This window comes from Mustela lutreola, chromosome 3, assembly GCF_030435805.1.
Source record: "Mustela lutreola isolate mMusLut2 chromosome 3, mMusLut2.pri, whole genome shotgun sequence".
NCBI classification, from domain to species: domain Eukaryota; kingdom Metazoa; phylum Chordata; class Mammalia; order Carnivora; family Mustelidae; genus Mustela; species Mustela lutreola.
The window spans coordinates 142,412,493-142,430,192 of record NC_081292.1 but is presented as its reverse complement, the minus strand read 5'-3'; the positions used below and the strand labels follow the sequence as shown (position 1 = coordinate 142,430,192).

The following is a 17,700-nucleotide window of genomic DNA, read 5'->3' as shown; positions in this document are numbered from 1 at the left end:
GGCGGGAGAGCCATCTGTGCTCCTATGACAGCAGGGCAGAGAAGTCTCGTGAGGAGACGCTCGTGTGGAAAAGCATAGCACGTGTGAGAGAGGCATAGAAAGGAGGCAGGAGATGTGAGTTCCACGTTGGACTGTCATCTGCTGTGTGACTTCGGGCATGTTGCTTAAATTATGAGACCTAATTTCTTCCATCTAGGAAACATGGGTTTAATCTATTCAAATAAGTGTTTAGGGAGTAGTGACTACATCCCTGACACCCATCCAGGCACTGGTGTTATAACAATAAACACAACTGGCGAAAATTTCTGTTCTCATGTAGTTTACATTGCAAGGGAAGAGGAGGATTGAATGGGTAGTTTCTAAAACATTTAATCCTACTATTCTCTGGCCTAAACTCCTAATTACGGGAACCAAAGAGTTTAAATGGTAGGAGGAGGTAATCCCAAATCACTTGTGGTCTGAGAATGCAGTCCTCTGTATGAATAATTAGAAAACATCATAAAAACACAAAGACCAAAAAGCATCTGTCATTGCTTTTGTTTCAGTGAGGTTAAGTGTGTTAAAAGGTAAGTTCTTTATGTTCCAGATGATGTCCAAATGATAAGCCAGATTACAGCCTAGGCTGTTTTAGAGATGTTTGATTAAGAGCTGGAGGAATACGTTATCCCTAGAAATGGTAACACATGGTACTTATCTAGATATCGAATCTGACATATGAGTGTGGCATTTTCGTGTCATTAACAGAAACTGCCAAGCAAGTTCAAGAAGTTCTATGCGGAGTTTGAAAGTTTAATGGTAAGTGACAGTGGCTCCTTGATTCTGTTCACTGTCTGCATTAATCCAATTTCTGATTAGGTGAATTGAAGTTCTCATTTCAGAAATTTTACCTGTCCTTGTATGACTTTAAGAAGTTTATGATCCCGTTTTAGTGCTGCTAAAACAAGCATGTCTGACTAATGAATGGTACCCGCAGGAGTCAGCTTAAAGAGGACTTATGTCCCACATAAGGTCAATTTGTGTAACTAAGAAAAGCAGTATAATAGGATCCTTTCCACCTAGAAAAGGTGGGCTCTGAGTTGGAAGCTACATTTTCCTTGCCTTGCCAAAATTATTGTTCCCCATTGGCTGGGAGGTGTTTGCAGACAGAAAAGGAGTGAGTGGGAGCTGGTAGGAGTGAAGGAATGGTTTCAGGGAGGGAACAAGGGGGCTGGCAGGGAAAGAACCCAGAGAAGTCCATGAAGGAAGGAGGCAGTGCTGGGGGTGGGTGGGTGGGGTCCCAGGAAGGGTCCCAGGAAGGAGGCGGTGCTTCCAGAGAGGGGTTCCCAGAAAGGAGGCAGTTCTTGGGGGGGGGGGTCCTAAGCTGGAGGCAGTGCTTGTTGGGGGGGGGGGGCGGTTCCAGGAAGGAGGCGGTGCTTTGGTGAGAGTAGGTGGGTCCCAGGAAGGAGGCTATGCTTCAGGAGTGGGGGGCTCCCAGGAAGGAGGTGGTGCTTTGGTAGGGGTGGGGGGTGTTCCAGGATGGAGGCATGCTTCTGGAGGGGGATTTGGTGGAGGGGGTGTTATTTTACATAGGTTGTGTTTGCTCACAAAGGGACTCTTCCCTCAATCCCTGCAGGCAAATCTCCCTCTCAGGCAAAAACGCAAATAATTTTCATGTCAGAAGGGAAATTGTTTTAAAACAAAAATCAATTTAACTACATCTATAGCTACAACTTCGTTGAAAACTATCTGCTTGGGGCAAAACAAGTCTAGGTGTGTTAGAAGTTAGAGGGGCTGGCATATGTGTCATTAGTCATTAACCAGCATCTCTCTGTTTCTCCTAAGGATCCTTCTAGAAACCACAGGGCCTACAGGCTGACTGTAGCTAAGCTGGAGCCCCCTCTCATCCCCTTCATGCCTTTGCTCATTAAAGGTAATCCTAAGGGAACACACAGGTCAAACCAGGGAGGGGTACATGAGGAAGAACATGGACAAGAACCGGATCAGACCGAGCTCTTCAGAAAGAATGGTCCCATCCTTCCCCCTTCCCCACCTCCTCTGCCCCTTGACTTTTTGGAAAGGCTTGCGAACATTATTGGAGGAGCAGGGATCTAAGATTTGGAAACACTTGATAGTGAAACCATGGGTTAGTTTGGAAATTTTACTAATCTCAGGTAAAGTGCTTTCAAAAGTTAAACACCCAACATAAAAGGAACGATTATCAGCTTTTTCCAACTGCAGTGTTATGCAAATCTTCCAGCATAATCTAATGGTGCTATTGTGGTTTCTTGGTATGACATATTTCTGTTAGTGATTAGAATGTGACTTTTATTTTTGTGCAGATATGACATTTACTCATGAGGGGAACAAGACGTTCATTGACAATCTAGTAAACTTTGAAAAAATGGTACGTACGGTATTATAACCTTATCTGCAATGTTTTATTTTATTTTTTTTAATCAATCTGCATTTGCCCTAATGAAGGAAATAATTTCCATATACGCTGCCGTGTTAAAAAGGTAGTTACACATAAAGGAGCTTTGAAAGATTTGGTTCCAATTGGCTGCCTATTTTAGTCTGTCGATTCTCTTTTGTCAAACTGAATGGCGTTTGTGCTGCAGCTCCCAGCAGCCTCTAGCTTCTGTGCCGCGTGCTTGGTCCTGGGCTGCCTGTTGCTAAAATGTACGAATGTTCCATGTTGTTATTTTGTTGTAAGATTCCTAGAGCTAGACTTCCCCAGGATGCCTTTGAGTTATCTGCTGAGCACGTAGGTAAAAGGCAACGCCACAGCAGATCCTTCTTAAGGAGTAGTCATTGAAATGTATAAGTAAATAAAATTTGCCCAAGTTCAGAGAAGGAACTTGAGAGTCTTCATAACAAAGACCACTTTTTGAAAAAGAAAAACAAAAACAACAACACAGATGTGGAACTGGCGTGGATCTTCGGTAGTTTGCAGCTCCGCTTAGCCAGAAAAAGCCGTCATCTGGCAAGAGTTGCCTTGCCGTTCATTTTCTTATCTTCTGTGAGGCAATAAAGCAGGTCATGCCAAAACCTATCTTTAGCTACATAGTGCATGTTCATGGAATGCTCCATTGTCTTCTAAATCCTCTGGCTGCCGCCTGGATGGCTGGGGTGTTACAGTGTGATCTCTGCGTCGGTAAGCATCTGCCCAGGGTTACACTTTGCAGTGGGGAGTATGGGCTCTGCAGGAAAAGCTCAACCCTGGAGAGTTAGGGAGACAGGATGCTCAGTTCTCAGTTTCGTTCCTTTGTAGCGATCTCTTAACTTCTCTGTGGGTCCGTTTACCCAAGAGTAGATAGGGGTCCTGCCTGCTCCTTCTGTGTCTGGAGATTGTTGATGGGTCCAGATTCCTTTAAGCCATATATAGTGCTACAGAAGTCTCCTCAGAAAAAGGTTCTTCTGGTTTCTTGAAATTCAGCTGGTATACTCGCTCCAGGAGAGCTGGAAACCTCCGGCAGTGATCTGTAAGGATTATACCATCCAGCTTTGGGAACGAGCTTAATGCAAGCGCAGCCTGGTGAAGAAGTCCAACAATTGTCAGGGAATTGAATTTCCATGCCTTAAGCTTGTTAGGAAAGAGCATAGGAGTCCACACTCCTCAAAGATGCCCTGTGCTAGAGGGCAAGTATTTCCCCAGCAGTGTACCCATCCAAGGGCAGAGTATGAGCATCTCTAATACTGTCAGTTTAATAAATCTTTGATCAAAGTAAAAAAAAATATTCTTTGCTCACTTATTAGTATGGAGAATTAAACATATTTCCCTGATGTCTCAAAATCTGTTTTCCAGAAATGAAAGATTTAGCAAATAAGTAAAGAACCTTCCAGATCACGTATACAGAAATGCAGACGAAGGGATAGCTAAGGCAACTATTTGACTGTAAAATATACGTGTGCACAGAGGCGTAGAAGGCAGGGTTTCTTAAAGAGTTGCCTGAGCTTTAGAACTTTTGATCATTAAAGTGAACAGAACAGGACAAACAAGAATAGCAAAAATACCTGTCAAGGAGAATGAAAGTTGTTTCTTCTAAGCTCTTAGATCTTGGTGTCGCCTCCATAACCTTCAAAGGAAGAGTCTTATCCCCTCTCCCATTTCTCCTCTCCATGTCCACAGCAGTGGGCTCTTACACGCCTTGCCAGGAGGAGAGACCCGGCTCCTCACACCCATCTCTCAGAGATACTCCACTTTAGCTTAAAAGCACCTGAACCGGGGGTGCCTGAGTGGCTCAGTGGGTTAAAGCCTCTGCCTTCAGCTCAGGTCATGATCCCAGGGTCCTGGGATGGAGCCCCGCATCAGGGTCTCTGCTCAGCAGGGAGCCTGCTTCCTCCTCTCTCTCTGCTCCCCTCTCTGCCTGCTTATGATCTGTTAAATAAATAAAATCTTAAAAAAAAAAAAAAAAAAAAGCACCTGAACCCCCGAGCTAGCAGTTGGGCTGTGATAGCAGGAACCTGAATTAACATACTGACACAAGTGAAGTGTGTTTCTTTCTCTTGTGAATGTCTGAGCAAGTGGGGTGTCTCACGAAGGGGTCAAGGTTCCAGGCTTCTCCTCTCTTGCCATTTCTCCATCCACACTGTCCAAGATGGCAGACCACCACCACGCCATGTCAGGTGGAAAAAAGGGGAGACAGAGAAGGTGAAGACACGCACGCCTTTTCCCTGTAAGGACATGACCCGGAGTGGCACTCACTTTTGACTGGCTGGAAACTTACTTAGTCACATGAAAGGAAAGTTGGAATATGCGGCCCTGATTTGGGGTATCCATGTACCCACTAAAAATTAGGGGGTTCCGCTACTGTGAAAGAGAAGGGTAAAAGGATATACCGAAAGAGAACTGTTAGTGTTCCACTCTAGCAGCTATAAACTTTATTTCATTTGGTAAGTCACACCATGAGAAAGTTTAATTTTACAGTTGCCTTTTGTAAGTTTGATGTTACTGGAAAATGACATGGAATTTCAAAACGATTTAATTATGTTTTTTTAAACCTGGCTTTGACCAACCTGGCACTTTTCAGCTTTCCAACCTTCTCTCCCCGTAAACAAACCCACCCTCTGCCCCCAGAATGCCACCACTGCCAATTATAACTCCCACTAGTGGCCGCTGTTGTCCCCATGTGTCTTGGGGAAGGAGACATCTGTCTTTTCAGGTTGGTGTCCATGCCATTTCCCAATCATTCATTGCAAGGCCAAGGTGGTGAGCAGAGCTGGCAGCCTTTATGGGGCTGGGAGGTGGTCTCCCTGGAGGGAGACCCTGCCAGGGGCAGAAGTCACCAGGGTAGCCAGGAACACAGATGCCTGTTCTTGGTGGCAGCATTGCACAGACACAGCGAACTACTGTGCCAGCCCTAAGGATTTTTATTTTGAACCTTTTTACCCTTGAGGTATGAAATGAGGATTAGAGAATTTGTTGCATATTGGTTTTCAGGATTTATGAGTACGAACAAAAGAGAATTCACACTCTGATCCTTATGCAAAGAAAAAAAAAGCAGACATTCTTTCATTTGGGGGAAACATAAAGGAGTATTCAAAAAAATGTTTGAATAAAGCCCTTTGTAGCTTTCTATGGCATACATGAATATTTATAACATTTAGGAGGTAGACTAGCAATGGATTAGAGGATAATATGCTGGCTGGCTGCCACTATCCCAGGCTGCATAAAGCATGCTGATAGCCACGCTTGCTACTGTATTAGGAGGTTGGTTCTATTTCAGACATACCCATATTTAGGTGTATTTATTTATGAACATTATTTTAAGATAGTCATTTTATTTGGAATGAGAAGCATGGGGCAAAGCTTCTACACTCCTGGAAACATTAGCAGAAGCTAATTCATTGAGGAAAGAGAAATGCTTTGAATCCTTTTATTTCTGTGTCACTAATTATGGCATTACATAATTAGCAACGATATGTTTTCTATCACCAATAATATTATTATAAGATCTGTGGAGAAAGCACTACGCTTATATCAAGCTATGGAAAAAAGAATCTCCAAGTAACAACTGAAATGTTCAAATACATCCAATTCTCCGAACTTTTCACACAATAGAAATCTATAAGAGGACTTGAAAGTTTATTTCTTTATCTAGACCTCACAAACTGGGCTAAATGTGATTTTCCAAAAGATAGGTTTCATAGCAAAGCAATCTGTGTTGACTGTTCGGGCAAAGGATTTCACCAGGAAATATAAAGAAATCCAATAAATAATCCTTGGCCTTTTGGAGATTATATATAATTAAGAAGGTAAAAGCATAAAGACATGAAATATTAAAAGAAAAAAAAAAGATCTAAGAACTAGTTCACAATAGTAATAAAAGAGATATCCAAAAGCAAAATGCCAGGAGAGGTAACTTCATACAGCTCTATCAGGAGGAAAACAAAACCATGTTAAATACAATAACATAATACAATCAAATCCAGACTTGTTACTCTGAGCACCATACAGCCTCACCTCACTCTTCATCTCCTCTGTACTCAGTCCAAGTTGGCAAGACCAACCTTCTTTCTTTTTTTTTTTCCTGCCTCAGGGCCTTTGCACTAGCTGTTACCTTTGCCTGAAACTGTCTCCCTGCTAGTCTTCACCTGTCTGACTCTTTCTCATCACTCAGGTCTCTGCTCATGTGTCCCCTCCTCCGAGTGGTCTTTCCTGACTATCCTTCAAACATTCTTCTCTCTCCCACACTCAGCATTCTCAGACAGATAACCTTGCCCTGGCAGCTGGTTTCATAATCTGAGACAACCTTCACTTGCCTCTTCATTGTCTGTCTTCCCCACTAGAATGTAAGTGTCCTGGACCAGGTATTTATCTGTTTTGTTCACTGGTATTTCTCCAGCTCCTAAAAAGGAGTCTGGCACGTCGTAAACATGCAAGAAGCACTTGTTGAATAAAAGAATAACCCTATCCTATTTCAGTGTTGGACCTAGTGAGATAGGACAATACACTGAAGCATTTGTTTCCTTCTGAAACATTTTTAAAGGATTTTATATAGGGTCACCTGGGTGGTGCAGCTGTTTAAGCATCTGCCTTCACCTCAGGTCATGATCCCAAGGTCCTGGGATTGAGTCCTGCATCAGGCTCCCTGCTCAGTGGGGAGCTGTTTCTCCTTCCCCCTATTTTTACACTCTTGCTCACTCTCTCTCTCTCCCTTTCAAATAAATACATTAAATTCTTAAAAAAAAAAAATAAAGGACTTTGTAGAACGAAGATTTTATCCAGAAATGTTTTCTATTTTATTAGAAAATTTGATTAAGCAAAATGGTCCAGGCATTTTGCATTATTGACAGTTTCTGCAAGATGACTCCCTTAGCCTTCTGTTCCAGCGTGGACATTCTTCTTCTCCCCTGCTCTCTGTGGCGCTGTGTCCACCCTTCACCATCCTTTCCTGAATGCAGAGATGCATGTGCAATACTCTGCATGTGCCTGGACAGGCCCCTGAGCCACGAGGTCCTGTGGCTGGGAAATGTACAATGTATCACAAGCATCATGTACATTTCATGTGTGTGTCTGTATGTCGCATACCTCTTGGATAGAAAGATCGGTAGCCAGGGAATGGGGCTCAGGGCTCTTCCTCTGTACACCACCGAGGCTGGCTGAGCTCCTGGGCCTTTTTGTCTTCTACTTCTGGTCCTTACTGTGCCCTTAATTTCTCTCGTGGACATGATCTTTGTATGTGAGAACTATATACATTTCTAGATCTTGTGGAAAAAAAACTCCTGTCCAAAATATATGAGGATCTGAGTAAAATAACCAGGTGATGTAGGTGTGGTTTTACACATGCTCGGCAAGGAATAACTGACGGAGATTCTTTATTTGATAACACACAGATGGAGGCAGAGTCAAATCAGTAGGGACAGAAATAAGAAAAGAAGAGGCAGTGTGGGAAACAGGAAGAACACGGTTGGCAAAGATCTAAGGGGAAGAGAAGGAAAGACAAAATCTGCTCAGGGTAGGCATTTAGAAGAGGCCTGAAGTCCAGGAGCGGCTTCTCAAAGGCCTCAGAGCAGAGAGGCAGCCTGGCCTCAGAAGAGGGAGGCTGTTCTGGAAGCTGTCTCTGTGTGGGAGGGAGGTCAAGAAAGTGTAACAGGGCAAGATGGCATTGCCTGCAGGGCCTGCTGGTCTGAACTTGGAAAGAGACATGAAAGTCTGCTCCTCTTCAGGGACAGGAGAGCTAAGGGTCTGGACAGAAGTGGCCAGAGAAGCTGGAGACAGCTGGAAAGGCCTGCCGGGCTCTCGGCTTATCTGGACAGGCGTGAAAGTGTAAGTTGGCCAGCTCACTCCTGCGGGCTGGAAGCCTCCTGAGAGGTAAAAAGGGAGGCCCAGTCCCAAGGGCCCAGCCTGAGATGAAGCCCCTCTGACCCTTCATCGGGTTCAAGGGGAATAACTTACAGAGCTGGAGGGAAATTTGTGCTTGGGACCATAGCCTCAAGGCCTCTTGTCTATGCCAGGCTGGATGGCAGACAGCCCCTTCCTTGGACAGCCTCTTTGCCTGTAAGCCTGACCCCCAAGAAGGACATTTCCTTGCGACTTGCTCTGTTTTCAGCTAACAAAATAAACACACAAGGGTAGGTACAGAGCCCTTCACTTGCCACCTGCTTTTCCTTCCTGAGCTTCCCTCTGTGAGTTCACGTCCAGAGGGAGAGGTGTCAGCCTTCGTTTGGGCTCGTCTCCCAGCCTCGTGGGTGAAGAACTGCGTGAACATATTAATTTGTGCAAATAAACCCCAAAGACCTAGACTGAGACTGGGTCTCCGGAAAAATGGTGGCTGTGTGCAATTTAAAACCTTTTCCACGGTTCTGACTGCGGACTGCTTTCTTGGTGAGAGGGCCCAAGCTGGCCATTGGCAGAGCAGAATCTAAGGTGGTGATTCCCAGCAGGGGGTGGGGGGAGCCCATGGAAGTCCTGTCCGGTGTGGAGAGTGGGGTTCACACTACCCCACCCCCACACTGGCTCAGAGGGCCTTCTAAAAGCAGCGAATTCTCCTTGCTTGGCCCGCGGCTTTCAAACTGCTGTTCTCATAAGCCTGTTGCTAAAGGGCGTGTGTCATAAACCTCAGGTTTGCTGAGATGGGGAAAAAAGATGAGAAGCTTTGCCTTGGAGTAATCGAGTATTTTCTCACCGGCCCGGCCCCACTGCAAAGCTGACTGGCCTGCTCCAGGCAGGCCAACCGGCTCAGGCACGATCGTGAAACCTCGGGTGTAATCTTTGGCTTCATCCCTGCCGCAGCCGTTGGATAACAAAGCCTGTGTCTCTTTAAACTTCGTTTCTGCCAACCTTAACTGAGAACATGGGCAAATACGTGGCTGTCCGCCGTCAAAAACAACATGTAAGGCTTAAGTCCCTGAAGGACTGAAAGACTCTTAACTAGATAAATGCAGAATCCTCCACTGTGGTCCAAGAAAGCAAGTGCACGGCAACAGAGAGGGAAGCAGGGTCCAAACAGCAGCTCATGAAACAGGCTCGAGGTTTAATTCGCTAGTACTTCGACAATGCCAGCAATGTGACTTTTTTTACATTGTGGACTCAGATATATAGCCTCATCCAGACCAGGGAAGGAAGATAATCATTCTTCTGTTATCTGCTTTGCTTAATCTAGGGCACGATGCTAGAGGCTGCCCTAAAGAGACCCACAACTGTCAAATTGTTAAACTGAAAATTGTTAAAGAAATTGGGAATGTTTAGACCAAACCAGAATAGACCTGGGGGCAGAGGGGTGAGGAGATGTCCACAATGGCTGTCTTTAAGTGTTTGAAGAACTGTCCTAATAAGGAAGAACTAAATGGGGCACCTGGTGGCTCAGGTGGTTAAGCTTCTGCCTTGAACTCAGGTCATGATCCCAGGGTCCTGGCAGTCCCACATAAGGCTCTCAGCTCAGTGGGGAGTCTGTTTCTTTAAAAAAACAAAACAAAACGAAAAGAACAGGAGGAACTAAATGTGCTTGTTGTGGCTCCAGAGCTCACAACTGGGATCAGTGGGTGAAAAGCAAAGGGAGACCAGCTTTGACTCAGAATGATAAAGAAATTTCTAATAGTCAAGAGATGTATAAAAATGAAGGTGGCTGTCCTGGCAGGAATGAGTCCCTCTCAGTGGATGGGTCCAAACAGCCAGAAGCTGATGTTGCTAGGCAGGCTCTGAAAGGGATTGTGTACCTTGCAGACACCTGAAGAAGGGACCTCTGAAGCCTCTTTCATGGGAGGTGGTGGGGGGTGCTTGTAGGTGCAGTGGTTAGCAGCTTACCGCAGGGGTCCATGGGTGCAAAAGTGGGTGGAGTTAGTGTCCAGCTAACCCTTCTCCAGCCTTGCAAAAGCCTTCTGCAGGTGTGCGTCCCTTGGGATGCCAGCGGGGTTCACGCACGCTTGTTGCACCATTGCCAGGGTTTACGGGGGGCAGCGTGACCATGCAGACCTCACAAAAGAAAACCACGGGCCTCATTGCAAAAGCCAGATTTGGATTTCAAACTTAAACTGAAGTTACCTTTGAGGACAATTAAAAAGGAAACGTCAAAATTAAAACCATTGTTAAAATTAATCAAAGATTTAGAAAGGTAGAATGAACTCCAGAGCTGGAAATTACTGATTTAAACAATTGTTCTCACATTTTAAACCACATAATGAGCTAAAAAAGATGAAGCCTCAGAGTATAGCTGTAAAGAGTAGTCTAAAACCAAAGTCAGAATGAAATGTTTTAGCTTTCAAAACTAAAAAGCAGAACAATTACTCCCTGCAAAATGGTATAGGAAGAGGTTTCTGACCCCTGCTAATTGTTTTATTATTCTTCAGAGGGGCACACTGGCAGCCTTTCCCGGGGTTTTCGGTAATTACACTCCATTCAATATCTGAAGAATTACAATAATTCTACGCAGAATATACTTGTGCCCTTCGGATGCAAAGCCGAGAGAAGTGAAAAAACAACTTAAAGTAAATTAGCAGGGAAATTATCATGATTCCTGTTTATTTCAGGGCTCCATATATCAGAGGCTAATTATACATTGTATGTTACATTTTCTTAGAGGTATTTGTATTTCTCGTGCTGATCAACGGACACGCTGGTTTCTAGGGCCCTTTATGAAAACGAAGTTCCAACTTTTCCAACTGCCTCTTTGTGTGTGAGAAATGATCCAGTGCAGACATGTGGCACCCAATGTTCCCAGAGTCCTCAGAGCAGTTGGATTCAGCAGAACACTTAGAATGCTAAGTGTTCACATGTACGTCCTTCAGAAGCTTCCACTCTTCTGTGAATTTCTTTTCCTGCCAAGCAAGCTGGGGTTTTTGCTTGTTTGTTTGTTTTTACCCGTAGAGAAGCTTTCTCGAAGTCATTTTCTATACTTTGGCAAGCCAAGGGCCCATGAGAGACAAAAGCAAAGACTGGAATTACATAGCCACTCAGAGATAAGAAAATCTCTTTTCCTGGCTGGAGCCTTATCAATTTTCTGCTGGTGTTAGAATTAATCCACCATCTCTGCTGGACCCCCTTTAGAGTCTGAGCAGCAAAGGGGTCCTGAGACAATACACAGAGCCTGGGGGGCCCAGCTGCCGTTAAAATATCCCGAGCGAGAAATGTACATCCTAGCTGAGAAATGGTGCGTGGGTCTCACCGATGTTTTTCCTCATGTAACTGCCTTTCCTATTTTTTCCTCCTTTTTCCTTTTGTCTTAAACTAAGTTGAGTGTAGTGTAAAAAAATTCGCTTATAAGTCTTTATGGCAACCAAAACATCAAGAAACTAAGAGGATCACTTAATGACAAAATTTAAAAAGGTTACATAAATTATGATCTGCTCATAAGATCGAATACCAACTCATTTTTTTAATGTTTTAAAACGCACGTGGCATGGAAAACAGTCACAATGCCAAAATTTCTATCAAAACAGAAAGATGTATGTACACTACGACTTAAGTTTTCTGAAAAAGATGCTTTTACATATTTATTTTAAAACATTAGAAAGAGGGGTGCCTGGGTGGCTCAGTGGATTAAAGCCTCTGCCTTCGGCTCAGGTCATGATCTCAGGGTCCTGGGGTGGAGCCCTGAATTGGGATCTCTGCTTGACAGGGAGCCTGCTTCCTCCTCTCTCTCTGCCTGCCTCTCTGCCTACTTGTGAACTCTGTCTGTCAAATAAATAAATAAAATCTTTTTTAAAATAAATAAATAAAGCATTAGAAAGAAATGTACCAAAATGTAAATGAGGTGATATCCTAAGTGATTTTTACTTTGCTCTTAATGTTTTCTGCATTTTCTCATTTTCTAAAATGTGCATGAGGAAGTGTGACAGTCAGAAAGGGGGGAGAAAAAAAAAAAAAAAAAGGAAGGAGGGAGGAAATCAAATAATGAAGATTAACATTAAAGCACACACACTTCCGGGGTGCCTGGGTGGCTCAGTGGGTTAAGCCCCTGCCTTCAGCTCAGGTCATGATCCCAGAGTCCTGAGACCGAGCCCCACATCAGGCTCTCTGCTCAGTAGGGAGCCTGCTTCCCCCAACCCTGCCTGCCTCTGCCTACTTGTGATCTCTGTCTTTCAAATAAATAAATAAAATCTTTTTTAAAAAAAAAAAAAAGCACACACTTCCTGCTGGCAGATTAGAAGGGTCGGTGATGCACAGTGTTTACCAAAATGTGTAGGTAGGATAGTCTGATTATATTCAGTCAGTAGAATCTAATACCTCATTACAGAGTCCTGTTTACTGGGAGGAGGAAAAGCTAGCCCTTTTTCCCATCTCGGATAGTTACAAATTCTCTGACAAAAGTTCACCATGACCTTGGGAAGGGATGGTGAAAACTAGGCCTGAGGGGTAAGTCTCAGAGACAAAAGGCTGATGTTTATGTCAGAGGCACAAGCGAACAGCTGGATGAGAATTATGTCGTGAGGATTCTTCCTGTGGGAAGCACCTTGCTTATGTGACTGTAGGTCCCTCTTTCAAGTCATTAAACCGGTTCTACGTCAGCCAGTGACCTCCAGATAGCCAGTGTCTCAGAACAGGCTTTTTTTCATGGTCCCAGGTATTCCCTCGATAGATAATGGCTTGTTTTCTTTTATGGATTATACGCTAACCTTCCCTGCATTTCACTTCTTTTTTTCTTTATTCTTTCTAGCGCATGATTGCAAATACTGCCAGAACAGTGAGATACTGCAGGAGCCAAGCCTTCAGTAAGTTAAATGCTGCTGTGTGCCATAATCTTGATCTGGGTGATCGAGTCCTTTTTAATGAGGCTATGGAGATACTCTAGAAGTCTGGACGATATCTGATCTTGTCAGGGACACTTTGGACCATGAATGCCCATGAGATAGGGGCCTTGCGTTGAAGGACTTTCTAGTTGTAAAACCTGAAACTAACCCTAGGAATATTGTTTTATGAATGAACTTCAAGAGAATAAATGTGCTTTTTCTGGTGTGGCTAGAGACAGCTAAGACACCATTGCCAACAAATCCCGCCTCAAACCAACTGTGTTTATGACTCACTGCTTGATGTTGAGAAATTCACATCAATTTCTGATGACTCAGCTCTGTCATTTATAAACCGGGAAAGATATTATTTATTGTCTCTTGGGATGTTGCAAGAATGCATTTATATGTATAACTTGTTTGCAAAAGGCCCCATAGCAGGAATTCATTATTATATTTCTAGTATTCCCAGGTGAATTTAAGATGTTCCTCCTAAATCTGAACATATGGCACCGTAACTGGTACCATACAGTGCTTTAATATAAAACTATTACTACTAATAAACAGCGATCTTGAACTGGTGGGGATTAAGTTGCATCACAGCACCAGATCATCCTGCCAGACCAGCGCTACCGTCTCCTGGGCTGGGACTTGGGGTGGGGTGGAGCTTCGGGTCCCTCCAGCTGGGCTGGGAGTCAGAAGGCCGCCCCTATAAAGTTCTTTGCTAAATTCATTGTATGAGTCACTTGAAGTCATTTGGCTTATTAAGCCAACGTGATAATTTGAGATGGACGTGCTGTGGGGCTTACCTCCCCCCCCCACCACCAATCAAGTAAACCTTGTTCTAAGAGACTAGAAGTTTCTCAGCTTACGAATCTGAGCTATCTTTACCCTTCCTAGCCCAGGACTGGCCCAAAGTGAGGGTTGGCTAACACAGGATGCCAGACCTGCTAAATGTTCATTTGTTAATGTATAAAGGAGGAAAAACCTAGGAAGAATAATCTTAACTCAGGGAACAAGTAGACCTTTACAATTCTTATTCAAGTGGTCATGCTTCCTCTTCCTTCCAAAGTGAGAATAGTCTTGTACATCAGCAACTATCGCTGTGTGGATTCTAGAATTAGAGTGTCTCACATCTCTTCACCTAGTAATTTACGGTCTGTGTAAAGACATGGTCTTCAAGCCGTTATACAAGTGAATATGAGAAAATCTAGGTGATGTCAGTTTACAACGAGACCCATGAATCCAGGGCCCTTCAGGAGGTCCAGGAAGGTCCTGAAATTAAACACAAAGATTTTGTGCCTGCGAGGGTTTGTAGCCTTGAGGAGATTCTTAGTGGTTTCTTAGAGCAGAAGAACTGCTGTAGACTATGTTTTGTTCCATAAGCCTCTTGGGAAGTACAGCCTACATTCTCCTCCATCTCCTAGAGAAGTCGGGGGGGGGGGGGGGGTTGGGGAATTACATAGCTCTCTGTAAGATGCCCATTGCGTTGGTTGAAGTTATCAGGAACTGCTGGTAAACAGCAGCTGCTCAGCGCTGAAGTCAACAGTCTATAGATAAAGCTATAGGAATAGATGCGTAAACATTGTGGGAATATGTACAATGTAATTACAGTATATTGTACATGGAGAGTACACTGCCAGGGAAAAGCGAGGAATTAAACACTGTGGTATTATTTATATGTGATAATTATACTGATGAGTTTTTTCTTAGAGTGAGTAGGGGCCTTTGTAACTTTGCTCTGCTTTTCTGTGTTCAGACCTGCACCCCTATCCTCCACCCCTGATGCAGATGGCATTCCAACTGTCTCTGCGAGTGATGCGTGGATCTAAGCAGAGCAGATGGACTGCAGAAGGCAGTGGGTTAGGAGGGGAAGAACCCTGGCGGGGAGGCTAGACTCCAGCTCGGTCACTCCCAGTGTCCTTCTAGATGACAGCCCCATGCTGCTGATGCATCTGTGGGGCGAGGTGGCCCGGGGCCCGGAGCACAGGTGCTGGGTCTAACCCGAGCATCTTCCCCGCTCTTGTCTGGAAATAATGTCACCGTTGTGAAATGAAGAGGTTTCCCAGGAAAAGAAATCCAGATCGCTCATTTCTCTAGAAAAGTAGGAAGATGGGGCAACTCCGGGGGGTGCCCTCCTGGGGGAGCTGAGGAGTCCTTTCCAAAGGGAGCCGTGGTTCCAGTTCCCCACCGTCAGATTTGGCTTTCCTCCTTCACGTAGATTCTCTGCAGAAGGCTCTGGGCCCCTGATGCTTCTTTCAGCCTGGTTTTAGAGAAAGCTGTTAACTTCCGAACTACCCGGCTCACATGCAGGAGAGGGGGAGTGGATGAGAATAGAACAGTAACTGGGATTTCAGAACAGGTCGAATCAGGGAATCTTAAGGTCTAGCGGACCTTGTGATTTCAGCCCGCGTGCGCAGCCTCAAAATGCACACGTGGGTGCAGGAGTGCTGCATGCCAGACTCAAGTAACGAGGAGAGTGGGACTTGCTAATCTCACTGGCTTGTTTCAGTTCCACCAGGGAGTTCAGCGCTTTTGCTAGGGGCTTATGAACACCATGTCTTTTTGCCATCAGCCCTCATCCTGTATCAAAGGGGGCAGAGAGCTGAGTGTGAGACACAGGTGGGACGGAAAGAGGAAGCAATTTTAATGTATAACCGATGTAGAGCCATCAAGTGACACTCTCACTTTTATTTGGTGCCATTTTTATTTATTTATTTTTTTTTTTTTTACAACATGCAGTACAAAGGAAAATGATCAAATAGGTGATTCCAGGGAAGGAAAGGGTAAGAGAGAGGAGATGGACATCTATTTCAGTGAATATGGTATGTTGAAAGATTGCAATGGAACCTTGGAATCCACGATAACTGTAATAAGTAATTGGAGGAAACAGAGCTGTGTCTTACATGCATATATTACGCAATGCCAATTTGCTCTTTTCTCCTTCAACAGACCCCGATGCAGCACAAGCTAGTAAGAACCATCAGGATGTCCGGAGTTATGTACGGCAATTAAATGTGATTGACAACCAGAGAACTTTATCACAGATGTCACACAGATTAGAGCCTCGTCGACCATAGACATTTAAAGTGCCCAGAACAATGGTTTGCCTCCAGTCCACAGTTTTTCAAAAATGCCATTTACGCTACTACTGACTGTCTTGTCACTAGAAAATTCTACAAAACAAGCAGACACGCAGCCTGAGACATCTCAGGGCTGCGGCTTACCAGCGTCCTGACAAGAGAAGAAATTCTTTGACTTGCATAAAACGTTCGCACTCTAGCTTAGGACCCTCCAATTTGTGGTCACCCTATTTTATTTCCAGTTGTGCCATCCTCTTTGCTGAAACATAAATTAAGTCCCACACGAAGAGCTTGGTGGGAATAGCATTGTCAAGAGTCCCTGATGGTTCTCCTCAGAGAATTGGCAGGGGAGATACGCTACAAATAGGGTTTACGTGACTACGTCTGTGGTGGTCTAGTTTCACAGTTTTTAATCTCAACACCTTGATTTGGAGCATGAGGTTGGAAGGTGTTGAAGAATCATGTAAATCTAAATCATAAGCTGTATTCTAGCATCTTCATAGTCTTACCTCTGAAGGAGTTAAACCCCACCACACTACTATAAAACATTATGGCTATTTATGTAATTTAGGGAGGACTGGTCTGTAATTTCTGAATGATATCTAGAATAATATTTATGTTTACAATGTAACTTTTTTAAACTTACAAGTCAGGATTACATACATAAGAATTCCACTAGGAAACTCCAAGGTTCTAAAAATTGCCAGCGTTAAAATAAAAAAAAGAAAGAACATTTCAAAAGAGCACAATATGCACAAAACATTTTTCAAAATTAAAATATTTTCCTGGGCATTAAAAACCTTTACTATTGGCTAATTATTATTACTGATTTAAAAAAAAACACATATTTTCTGGACTTAAATGTTATTACAAATATCTTAATTTTCAGCAATTGTTTTGCACTTTCAAATAGATTGTAAATAGTTCACTCAATCAATGGTATAGAGTTATTTATTTGCTATATAATAGATATTGTGCCAAATGATTACTTTTTATTTATTTTATTTAGTATGTAATTTTGGAGTACATTTTTTCCTCTTTTCACAATTAGGCTACATTTAATGTGTAGGAATTGTATGTATGTATATCTTCTGTAAATAACAGCTAGTATCTTCATTAAATATAATTGTTGACAAGAAAAGGTCGTGTTATTCTTGATTCTTGTAATATGGAAAGGGTAACCTTTTGGTATGGGGGGGATCCCAGCTTTTTTTAATTGAAATAAAATTCAGATACTATAAAAATCACCCTTTTAAAGAGCAAAATGCAGTGGCTTTTAGTATATTCACAAGGTTGTTCAGCCATCATCACTAATTCTAGAACATTCTCCACATTCCTGAGAAAAAAACCCATATCCATTAGCAAACGCACCTCACTCTCCTCTTCCCCCAGTCTTGGGAAACCACTGTCTGCTTCCTGTCTCTATTGTGGACATTTTGTATAAATGGAATTATATAATATGTGGCCTTATATG

General features: G+C 43.5%; 1 protein-coding gene across 9 annotated transcripts in view; it reads left to right on the top strand.

The window, feature by feature from the left end:
* The window catches only part of RAPGEF4 (Rap guanine nucleotide exchange factor 4), a 301,768-nt gene extending 284,295 nt beyond the window's left edge, over nt 1-17,473 (top strand). For all 9 annotated transcript variants that reach the window (XM_059167024.1, XM_059167023.1, XM_059167022.1 and 6 more), the window contains 5 exons: nt 745-795; nt 1,822-1,909; nt 2,319-2,383; nt 13,074-13,128; nt 16,096-17,473. In XM_059167024.1, coding sequence (XP_059023007.1) covers nt 745-795; nt 1,822-1,909; nt 2,319-2,383; nt 13,074-13,128; nt 16,096-16,223 — 387 coding nt within the window. In that variant the 3' untranslated portion in view covers nt 16,224-17,473. The remainder of the gene's footprint in view (nt 1-744; nt 796-1,821; nt 1,910-2,318; nt 2,384-13,073; nt 13,129-16,095) is intronic.
* The last annotated feature ends 227 nt before the right edge of the window (nt 17,474-17,700 follow it).